This window comes from Marmota monax, unplaced genomic scaffold, assembly GCF_021218885.2.
Source record: "Marmota monax isolate L192 unplaced genomic scaffold, Marmota_monax_Labrador192_F-V1.1 WCK01_AAM20220418_F8-fsc00056, whole genome shotgun sequence".
NCBI classification, from domain to species: Eukaryota; Metazoa; Chordata; class Mammalia; order Rodentia; family Sciuridae; genus Marmota; species Marmota monax.
This window is the reverse complement of record NW_026695212.1, coordinates 1,596,963-1,609,262: the sequence shown is the minus strand read 5'-3', so window position 1 is coordinate 1,609,262 and position 12,300 is coordinate 1,596,963. Positions and strand designations below refer to the sequence as shown.

Sequence of the window (12,300 nt, the reverse complement as noted above, 5' to 3'; positions counted from 1 at the left end):
CATTGGAAAGACAGGAATTGTATTGGCCACATTTATTATGTATAGTCATGTATTGCTTAACCATGGAAAGAATGTGTGTACCTGTATAAACCTAGATGGTATAGTCTAATATATATATATATGTTAATTTATAATAGTGACAAAAAACATATATATAATGTATATATATTATGTATATATATAATGTGTATATACATAAAGATATATTATACATGCACATACATATATACACTATAGCTTACTACTCCTACAGCCATGATAAACAAGAAAACACAAGATTCAATCAAGCATGAGCAAAAATGATGCAATTGAGAGATGCAATAAATGAGAAGTTATGAGGATGTTGCTGGAGTAAACTTATTTACTTAAAAGGAGAACTACACTCTAAAATAATGATTTAAAAGTGTAGTATAGTAAATATATAAACCGGTAACTGTTGTTTATTACTTTGTTAGCACATAATCAAGGATTATGCACTAAGAAAGTGCAGCATGTGCTGTACTTTTGACTTGCAGCACAGTAGGTTTGCAGAAGCAACACCATAAATAATGTGGGTAATGCTCTGTATTGTTTTGATGGCTCCAGGGTTTCTAGGTGATAGGAATTTTTCAGTTTCATTAGAATCTTATAGAGCCATTGCTGAATATGCTGTCACTGACCAAAACATCATTATGAGGCTCATGACTGTAACTGGTGACCTTAGAAGGCTTCTTAAGTTATAGGATGAGCTGCTGTAATGAAGATACTCTAAAAATATTTGGCCAAAAGAAGATAGGAATTGATATCTTTCTCACATAACAGTCTATAGTAGACAGTCAAGCTTTCCTCCACAAGGCCAGCCAAGGACCTGGCTTCCTCCCCTTTAGTTACTCTGTCACCTCCTATTCTGCTGTGTCCTCTTGGTTGAAGTCACCTGACCTTAATGATTTCATTATACCACTGGGAAGTAGAAAGAGAAGCAGAGGACAAGCAAATTTCCTTTTTTAAGCAAGGCTTACAGCACTTAGGTTCACAGTGTATTGATAAGAACTCAGAGAGGATGGAATGTATCTGTAATTGGACAGCCGAGGGCCTAGCTAAACTTTGAATGGTGGTCAGCACATCTGTTATTTAAAGGAAGCATGGGAGAATCTATAATGGGGGACAATACTCAATACACAAAAATAATGTGTTCACATGTTTTATTGCTTTGACTTTTTAAATATGTATTTATGGACATGAATTATATCCTTGGGCAAAGTTCTGGTTAAAACTGAATTTGTTTCACTCACCCCTCATTGATTATTTACCTAAATTCATTATATTAGAAAATGTAGGAAGGATAAAGGAGATGAGCTCTAAAACACTTAAACCAGGGGGAAGAATAATAACTTAGTAATATTTTTCCAGGGTTTTTATTAGACTTTTAAAACATAAATTTTAGTGATAATAATCATAAATATTTTTTAAGTAACTTGCCACTTACAAGGGCATATAGGAATACTTTATAGCAGGGATGGGCAGATATTTCTATAATCCTGCCACTGTAGTACAAAGGCAGCCCTAGGCAGTATGCCAATGGATGGGCACAGCTGTGTACTAAGAAAGCTTTATTTACAGAGTTGGGGTTGTAGTTCAGTGGCAGAGCACTTGCCTAGCATGAGTGAGGCCCTGGGTTTGATCCCCAGCATTGCTAAAACAAACAAAAATGGCTCTGTGTACAAAAATAGGCTGTGTGCTGGATTTGTTTGCAGGACATAATTTGCTGACCCCTGCTTTATAGCAAACAAAGAAAGTACACTGTTATTTACTCTGCATACTTTAAGCCATTGGTAGTACTGCTAATCCCTCAGTCTCTAAGATAGAGATTTAAGACTACTTTTGGTATTTCTCTGTTCTCCTACACTAAAATTGTTGCTAAATCTTGTCTTCCTTTCCTCTTTTTTGGTCTCTACTTCTCTCTGTTAAAGTTGAAAAAAATTTTCCTCACTTCTGTTGTGAAATGTTGCCTTTCTTTAATTTTTCCGTTTTTAACTTGGTTTGGCCATATCAGCCCTATTATATTAATCATCTTTCCTGATATGACTAATCCTTTTCATGCCCTTCAATACGTATATCCATTTGCTAAGTAGAGTCTGGTTGTAATGTTATACTGTCCATTTTGATATATATAGGCTCAAGTCCTGTTATCGATAGCATTAATTAGCACACAATGAATGTTTACATAACAGTGTTAGTCTTCTGTTGTCATGTAACAAATTATTACAAGTTCAGTAACTTAAAATAACATATTTATTATCTTACAGTTTCTGTGAGTTAGGAATTTTGGCACCACTGTCATCTGGGCTGGAGTTCTCTCCCAAGCTCATCTGGGTGGTTGCTGGCAGAATTGATTTGTACACAGCTATAGAATTTGTTGCTTAGCAGGAGCATATCTCTGAGCTCAGGAGAGGCTCAAGTTCTCTTTCATAGGGCTCATTCATTAGATCAGGTTTGTTCAGGATACTCCTCTTTGAATTGACTAAAAAAAGTCAATTAATTAGAGGTCTAATTATATTTGCAAAACTCTTCACCTTTCTCATCTAATATAATCATAAATTATTAGAAAAGCATATTCATAGATACTGCCCAAACTTGAAAGGAATTATATACAAAATGAATATGGGAGGTGAGAATCCTGGAAGCCAAAGTACAATTCTGCTTTCCACAATATCATAGACTGACTTAAGAGACTATAAGTTTGTTCTTAGAGTCTGTGTTTTAAAGTATATTGAAATGCATTAAAAATTCATATACTGGAAATAATAACAAACAGAAGAATAAAAGTATTAAATTGTCGGGGCTATTTTTAAGCCTGGGATGTCAAACCTATAAGTATTTCCAGGATAAAACTACCATTTTGATTAAAATTATTGGCCTAATGGAGTTTAAATAAAGTTGACGGAAGGAGTGGGTTTCAAATTAAATTCCATTTGAGAATATATAAAGCAATTATTCATTTTAGCATTTCCCTCTTTATTTTCATAAATGGGGATTTTATTAGATAAGTGTACTTTGCTTTATTCCTCTTAAAATGTGCTACATCCGTTCATATTTTAGTATTGTTAGAGTTGAATTTATATATTATCACAGTAAGTGACCCAGAATTTGAGAGTTCCTTTCTTTAGCTTTGAAAAGAAGCTGTTACTGAAAATGAAGGTTTATAATTAAATATAACAATGAATGGAATGTCAACTCAAACAATATCAGGAAAAGCTTCTAACAGGAGTGTTGTGTGATTTTGGAAAGATCTTCTAAAAGTAAAACTAGCCATTTTAAGTAGCCTTTATAAAACTGTAGTGAATACTCTATAGGATCTGTCCTGCTTTTTTTGAGAAATGTGCTGATAATGATTCTTCTTTTCCAGACATAAGAATTAGACTTGCTTTTTGAGCTGATTGTGAGCTTTTTATCCTAGTATGATTTAAATTATTGTAAAAAGATTAGAAAGTCTCAAGTATTACTAAACACAGATTGCTTATAGTCCCCTTCATTCTGTTATAAAAGGAATGCTTATGGTTATAGAGAATTTTTATAGTCCTTATTCTTAAATTTTGTTACTACTCCTATGTTTCAAATCTACTCTGTTATTTTCTTTAGTTAGTCCAAGAATTTTCTTTTCTGTTTTGAAATGAGGTCTCGCTTTGCTGCCCAGGCTGGTCTGGAAGTCTTTCCTGGGCTTAAGCAATCCTCTCACCCCAGCCTTCCCAGGACTATAGGTATGCGCCACCATGCACAGCTAGGCATGATTTTCTCCTGCTCCTATTCAACTGTACATGGATTATTCTTAACATTTGAAGATGGTGTTACTGGCCGAGCTCCTTAGGATGCATACTTTGAGTTGTGAATTTTGCCTTTTTATTTTCAAATAGGAGGGTGCCATATATTATTCAAACATGTAGTAACTTTAAAAAAGGGTTATAGAGTGAGGGTGGGTGGAAAAAGCTACACTCATACATTGCTGGTGGGACTGCAAATTGGTGCAGCCAATTTGGAAAGCAGTATGGAGATTTCTTGGAAATCTGGGAATGGAACCACCATTCCTCTTCTTGGACTATATTCCTCTTCTTGGACTATACCCAAAGGACTTAAAAACAGCATACTACAGGGACACAGCCATATCAATGTTTATAGCAGCACAATTCACAATAGCTAAACTGTGGAGCCAACTTAGATGTCCTTCAGTGGATGAATAGGTAAAAAAAAAATGTGGCATTTATACACAATGGAATATTACTCAGCACTAAAAAAGAACAAAATCATGGCATTTGCAGATAAATGGATGGCGTTGGAGAAGATAATGCTAAGTGAAGTTAGCCAATCCCAAAAAAACAAATGCCGAATGTTTTCTCTGATATAAGGGGGTTGACTCATAGTGGGGTAGGGAGGGGGAGAGCATGGAAGGATTAGACTAATTCTAGATAGGGAAGAGGGGATGGGAGGGAAAAGGAGGGGGAAGGGGTTTAGCAAGGATGGTGAAATGTGATGGTCATCATTATATAAAATACATGTATGAAGATTTGAATTTGGTGCCAACATACCTTATATCAAACAGAGATATGAAAAATTGTGGTATATACGTGTATTAAGAATTGTAATGCAAAAGAAAAGAGTACATGTATAATGGCATAAATTGGCATGAACATACTTTATATAGAGAGATACGAAAAATTGTGCTCTATATGTGTAATAAGGATTGTAATGCATTCCACTGTTGTTATATATTTAAAAAAAGGTGGGGTGTTCTGGAGTCATAAAACTTGGGATCAAATAAGCACTTTAAGAATTCTGGGGCCTGGGGATGTGGCTTGGGGCTGGGGATGTGGCTCAAGCAGTAACGCGCTTGCCTGGCATGCGCCGGGCACTGGGTTCGATCCTCAGCACCACATAAAAATAAAAAATAACGATGTGTCCACTGAAAACTGAAAAATAAAAAAAATTTAAAAAAGAATTCTGCACATTATTCACAATAGCCAAGATATGGAATCAACCTAAGTGTCCATGAATGGATGCAAGAAAAAAGAAAATGTGGTATACATTCACAATAGAATGCTATTCAACCTTAAAATTAAGAAAAAAGTCCTGTCATTTATGACAACATAGATGGAGCTAGAGCTGGAGGAAACTATACTAAGTGAAGTAATCCAGGCACAGAAAGACAAGTTCCATATGATATTCATTATTTGCAAAATCTAAAAATGTTGAACTCAAAGAAACAGAGTAGAATGGCAGTTACCAGGATGTCGGGGTAGTAGAATTGGTGGATGTGGTCAAAGGGTACAACATTTCAGTTAGACAAGAGGAATAAGTTCAAGTGATCTATTGTATGACATGGGGACTACAGCTAATAACAACTTATTATATATTTGAAAATTGCTAGGAGTTGATTTTAAGTGTTCTCATTACAAAAAATGTTAAGTATGAGAGGTAAAGCATACAGCTTCATTCAACCACTCCAGTGTATACATATTTCAAAACATCATTTTGTACACCATAAACATATATAATTTTATTTGTTAATTTAAAAAACAACTAAAAAAAGAAATGATATATACTATTGCTTTGTCCTAGAGATATGCAGTACATATTACCATAGTAAAGCTAATGAGAAGTCCTGTAGTAAAAGATATTCAATAAACTTAGTGTAACCAAGTATTTCCTATGTTTCTTTTGACCACAGAATCTATTTTGATCAAAATATTGCCTGAAATTATTAATTCCTAAAAAAATCTTTTGGAGCTGGGCGTGGTGGTGCACGCCTGTAATCTCAGCAGCTTGGGAGGCTGAGACAGGAGGAGTGTAAGTTCAAAGCTAGCTAAGCAACTCAGTGAGACCCTGTCTCTAAATAAAATACAAAATAGTGCTGGGGATGCGGCGTGGTGGCCAAATGCCCTCGAGCTTGATCCCTGGTACTCCCCCCAAAAAAATCCTTTGGAAAATATTACTATATTTGACATCACCAGCATCTCCCTTAAATCTAGAGTTGCTAACCTCTCCAAGCTATTTGAACTTCTAGAAGTAGACTTGCTCTGAGATAAACAAACAAAAAACCCAAGAAATTGCATTTTTATCTAAATTTCTTATTTCAAAATAAATAAATATTTCTTACTTTTATACATCTGCATGCCCAAGGGTCCAAAAGTTTAATCAAGATGTGTCTGCGAACTTGGCTTCACTGTTTTTCTTTTCAAAACTATTCATTAGGGCTGAGGTTGTGGCTCAGTGGCAGAGCTCTTGCCTCACGAGACATGTGAGGCAACTGGGTTCAATCCTCAGTACCACATAAAAATAGGTAAAAAAAAAATAAAGATATTGTGTTCATCTATAACTAAAAAATAAAAAAAAATTAAAAAGCTATTCATTAACCGCTCTTTGTGTTTATTTTTTTTTTTTAGGGGAACTCTATTTAATCTCTTGAAGATTTTAATTAGCAAGCCTCAGATTCCAAAATCTTGTCCTGTATTTGATGTCCAATTGATGGCTGATTCAACTTTAGCTGAAATGTCTTTTGATGCTAAGGTGAGATGAAAATTTGGGGGCATACTAACTATATAGGGAATGTGGCTTCTTTTTACATGGACCATGACACTGTAGAAATATAGACATATACTTAAACCAAAGAATAGATATTTTGTTATTAATGTAAAAACCTAGATAACTATTGTCAATATTAATGTGTTCATTTTATTTGTTTTAAGGTATATATACTAAGGAAAATAATAGCCATTGTTAAAAAGTTATATGCTATGTGTCTCTATATACAATATACATGAATTCCATAGTAGGGGTCTAATGGACAAAAAAAGCAATGTCTTAGAAATTTTAGGGTTAACTCTAGGGCTTTTATTTACCATTTCTCTACCTATATAAGTGGAAGAGAATTACTTGTTTTCCTAAGGTTGTAATAAAACATTGGAAATATCAAATTGACTGCAAACCATATATTTTGAGAGAATAAATCAGCTTATTATTAATTTATTTTGAGCCAAATCAACATAGAAAATGTTTTTTAAAGTATGGACATGATTTGATAGTTCATAAACATATAATTGAAATTATGTTTTAGAAAACTCATTTACCCATTCACTCAGTATGTATTTATAAGCATCTATTATGAGCAAATAGCATGCTAGCCAGGGGGTCTAAACAGTAAGCAAAACACAATCTCTACTTTCACTGGTTTACAAACTGGTGTGAGGGACGGATGTTGCTCAAATATTCCTAGGAATATATAATTACAAACTGTCTATGGAGTGTCTGAAATACACTTTGAATGATGGAGTATAAAAAGTGGGTCAGAAGCAAGACTCCTAGGCAGGGTGCTTAAGATGATAGTGCAGTAGTTGAGGTGAGGGGGGGATGACAAAGGTTGGAAAGAAGTCTTTCCTGACCCACAAAGGAGACTAGCCTTCCTCTTCAGAGCTCTCTTAGTTTCCTGTACTTTTCTTTCATAGCCCTGGACTCAGTTTGTAACTATGCATTTGTTAGATTGCTTTCGGTTTATAAATTAGGTTGTGTATTCCATGAGGGCAGGGACCATGTTTGTTGTTCTTCATTGTATCCCCAACACCTACCACAGTGTCTGATGCATATTTGATGAATAAATAAATGAAGAAAAGAAGAAGAAAGATGGTAATTGTAAAGAGGATAGATTCCAGAAATGTTTAAGAAATTGTGTAGGTAGGTTGATGTGAAAATAAAGTGTAAAGATTAGAAGATGACTTTTAGACTCTGACTTGAGAGTCAGATAGGAATTACAGCAAGAGAATTAGACTCACAGGGAAATACTAAGCTTGGTTTTGGGTTTAACTTGATTAGCCAATGGTATTTCTATATGAAAATACCAATTGGGCAGAATAGATAGGTCTAGTTTTCAGACTTTTTGATCTGTTGCACCTGGGGTATTAATGTGTCCAACAGGAGATGATATAAAGTTTTGTTCCAAAGGTGTAAGAGAGAGGGAGATTTCAATCTAGATCTCTCCCCTGAGAAGAATATGTTTAGGAAGAATGTATTGGCCTGTAGCAAGCCCACAGACATTTCTTATGTCTCAAGTGGCCTACAGGCCAGAAGACAATCTTCCCAATGCCTGGAGTTTTGGAGAGCAACAAAATGTCTTATGTGCATTTACTCATACTACAGAAGGGATCATAGTTTGAGTTGGGCGTAAACCTAAATTCCTCAGAGAATCTGCCACCTCAATTCTAGGAAGCATATTTCTACATTCTTGAAAGGAAATAAGGTTATTGATCTGACTGATTTGGTAAATTGGTGCACAATTTTTTTGTGTGTGTTATGTTCTGTGGACAGATGTATCTTTTTTCCCTGACTGCTCTTTGAGCTGTTTTAAACCTATCATCTCTTAATTAGAGCCACTTTCTTGAGAATGACAGAACCAAATGGAACAGGAAAATGGATTGCACTAATTAAACTTTTAGTTAATAAAAATTGTTTTAGAAGTATTTAAAGGAAACCAAGAGGAACTTCTATTTTCTGGCTTAGCCTACAATAATATATTGATTATTTTTGAAAATTCTAGTTGCAGAATCTTATCCTGGAATACACAGATACAGCAACAGCACTTTTATATGAGATACTTCTTGTCTTTCAGCAGGTACACATTTTATATATCTTCTGTGATTATACATATTATGATTAATAATATGCCCAAAATGCTTATTTAGAGATAATTTCCCAAACTGGTTGATTTACATGATACTACCTTTGCTCTTAAGTGCTCATCTACTATGTTTAACAAATACCAATTTTAAAGATTTTATTAATCAGGATAAAAATGTATTTGAGGATGAGTATCTTTTTATATACGACCTGAATTTCATAACTTATTTCCTTGAGTTTTTAGGGAAACCTTGGATTGGGATCTACAAAGTTTGCTATTAGCTGGATGATGTCCTTTCTTCAAAGTTGTCCTCCTATAGTAAGTACCTAGAAGTAGTCACTGTTCAGGCCTAGCTAAACAGAAACTATTTTTTTTTTTTACTAATTAAACACAAGTTTTCTCTATGACATGATCTAGCTTACAAAACTGAAGTAATATATAAATTTGATAATTTTATTATTTAATTAAAATTAAATGGTTCTACATTTGAGATCTGATTTATTAAGGCACTGAAATGATGTTTTAGATATGATCCTTACTTTATGAAGAACTCTTAAGATAAAAATATAAGATATTAAATTATTGGCTGTATAATTAAGTAAAAATGATTAATCTTCACCTTTAACATCGAGTATGAATATAACAATGGGAATCACCTGTGCACTCTGTGCTGGCAGTCACCATTCTGGCCCAAGATTGGTGACATTATACATTATTGGTGACATTATACCAATATACATATTGGTGACATAATATGTATAATGTCACCAATCTTCTTTTTTGACACTACATTCCCAAATAAATGGCTTAACTTTGTCTTCCCACCAGATTATAGCCAGAGGGAGCTATTTGAAATAAAAATCTGATTGTCATTCCTTACTTTAAATCTCTTAGCAGTTCTTCTCTAAATAAAGGCTAGACTCCTTAAAATGGCCTTCAAGGCCTTGTGAGCTCTGGCTCTATAGCCTCATCTGGTCCCTTACTCACCCAGCTATGTGGGGGCTCTTATTCACTCCCACCCTGCTTCCCCCACTGACTTCATCACAGGACCTATCATTTCCCTCCATCTCTGTCTTAGTCTATTTTGTGTGGCTATAACAAACTAACACAGACTGGGTAATTTATAAAGAACAGATATTTATTTCACTCATGGTTCTGCAGACTGGGAAGGCCAAGATTGAGGGGCTGCATCTTGTGAGGGCCTTCTTATTACATTGTCCCATGGGTGAAGGTGAAGTGGAGTAGAGGAGTGAACTCACTTTTGTATCACACTCACTCTTGCAATATCAACCCCACTCCAGTGGGCATCCCTGTCCAATAACAACATTTATCTACCTCACTACACTGTTGCATTAGGGATTGAGTTTTGTAACACATGAACACGGGGCACAAATTCAAGCCACAGCAATCTTGCTGTCCGAAGTGCTTATCCCTCTTTCCCACCTAGTTGACCACTTCTCATCTTTCAGGCCTCACTGCCCTTTCCTGTAGGGAAGCAGAGGATGATTTTCTGACCCTCTGACTAGGTTAGGCTTTCCCTACACAGGCACACACAGTGCACAGCAGGGTCTTCTTCATTGAAATTGTCACTGCTACAGATAATATTTGTGCTGTTATATGGTTCTGCCCTGTAATAGCCATTAGTGGCACATTCTGGCTCTCTCTCCTAGGCACATGGTACAATTCTACATCCCTCTGCACTTGAAATTAGATGGGTCTCTGTTACTTTGGCAAATGAAATGTGAGCCCAAGTAACCTGTCACTTCTGGGCAGAAGCTGTAAGAGCCAGGGCATTCTTTTTCCTTCTGGCATGGTGACTGGCAATGTTCCACATGTTGATTGCTCCACCAGCTGATGACCCTGATGAACAGGGCCCCCAATAATACAAGAGGGACATACAGTGTAAAGTAATAAACTTTTGCTGTTTTATGGAAAGCATTGGTAGTTTTAGAGGTTTGTTACCATAACATTACCTACTTCATCGTTACTGATATAATGTTTTTTTTTTCTCTCCATAGATTTCAAGTGTCACAAGGGTGGGAGCTATATCTGTTGTGTTAGGCACATAATAAATGTTGAATAAAATATCTACTTCATTGATTCTAATAAAGACTCTATCCCTTAATCTATTCTCACTCTCCTAGTTTCCCTTTATTCATTCATACATAATTCATTTAATTGGAAATCTCGTTCAAAAGCAAGTATTCCTAACTTAATTTTCATTGCTAATAGAGGACTTAACACAAGGTAATTGTTATCTTCCCATATATGAACATGCCTCTGGGGACCAACAGTGTTTCCCTGCTTTGAGCTGTTTTTCCAGAGCAATGTTGAATCTGCCCCATGGAATCTAGATTCTCTTGTCAGATTCCTATGACATATGTTTACAAAAAGCTGGCTGGGGCCAAACACTTGTAAGCTGAGCAACAAACTGCCTTATACAAAGACCGAGCCCCTGGTCTTGGCTACTTCAGCAGTGCACAGACCCCAACCAGTTTTAGGCCCACTTAGGAGTGCCATAATTTTTACTGTTAACAACAGAAGGCCAAATGTACAAGATGCAAGACCCCTTTTTGTGCAGTGGTTGTAGGCCCTGTCATCTAAACTGAGGGGTAAAAATATGGGGTCTGCAAGATTCCAAACAATAGGGAAGCTCCTTTGTCAACCTCTAGAGTTGGTTCTCCAAAGGAATTGAACTAAGTATAACGCCATGCTATAATCATAAAGCATGTCAAAATGAAGGGTGGCAAAAGCCAAAGGGATCACTAACACCATAAAAAGCATCAACATTAACCCAATTCTAAACAGCATGGGTAGAAACAGTCCATTTGAGAGAAATCTGCAAGCAAAGAGACCAACGTACCACCTCCATATCAATCAGCTCTGATTATCTTATTTGGTTAAAACAAGTGCTGAAGAACTTCAAAACTTAATCCCCAGTCAGTATGACTTGGTGCTGAGTACCATTTCAATGAGAAATAGTACAGAGGTGTTGGTGCAAGTGTGGTGAGGACTTCAACCTAGACTTGTAAATGACACTCCAGCTGAAATAGGAACTCTTGTGGGTTGAATGTAGCCTATATGTAATGGCATTTTCCTTGTCTAGGTTACCTTTGTGGCCAGTATTGTGAAACAAGTAGTGAAGGGGCTTTCAGCTTCATTGCAACTGCTAAGTCCCTTCCAAGCAGTTCTGTTGTACCAGCAGTTTTACATCCTCAAGAGCTGCCTGCAATACAGCAAGACTCTAGCTGAGTATATCAGGAATGACTACAGCGAAGAATTTAGGTAAGGGGAAAAAAAAATCTGCATCTAATCTGCAATATGACCACTCTTTTCTGATTTTCTTACAAACCTGCAACATGGCCCAATGTTTAGGTTATGTGATGACAAAAAATATATATTTTTGTCTTTAATAATATTGCACTTTGATCAGAGGAAAGAAAGTATTTGGGGGGCAGGGGATGTGGCTCAAGCGGTAGCGCGCTCGCCTGGCATGCGTGCGGCCCAGGTTCGATCCTCAGCACCACATACAAACGAAGATGTTGTGTCTGCAAAAAACTAAAAAATAAATATTAAAATTCTCTCTCTCTCTCTCTAAAAAAAAGAAAGAAAGAAAGAAAGAAAGAATTTGGGGGAGAATTCAAAGAATTTTGCCGTTCAAA

At 35.9% G+C, this 12,300-nt stretch overlaps 1 protein-coding gene across 2 annotated transcripts in view; it reads left to right on the top strand.

Moving 5' to 3' along the window:
• CUNH12orf56 (chromosome unknown C12orf56 homolog) overlaps positions 1-12,300 on the top strand; it is an 81,671-nt gene that overhangs the window by 61,187 nt on the left and 8,184 nt on the right. Inside the window, exons 9-12 of one of the 2 annotated variants that reach the window (XM_046430731.2) lie at positions 6,414-6,537; positions 8,558-8,632; positions 8,882-8,956; positions 11,745-11,923. In XM_046430731.2, coding sequence (XP_046286687.2) covers positions 6,414-6,537; positions 8,558-8,632; positions 8,882-8,956; positions 11,745-11,923 — 453 coding nt within the window. Of the gene's footprint in view, positions 1-6,413; positions 6,538-8,557; positions 8,633-8,881; positions 8,957-10,656; positions 11,698-11,744; positions 11,924-12,300 lie in introns of those variants that run through there. The other variant, XM_046430733.2, reaches the window with a different exon arrangement.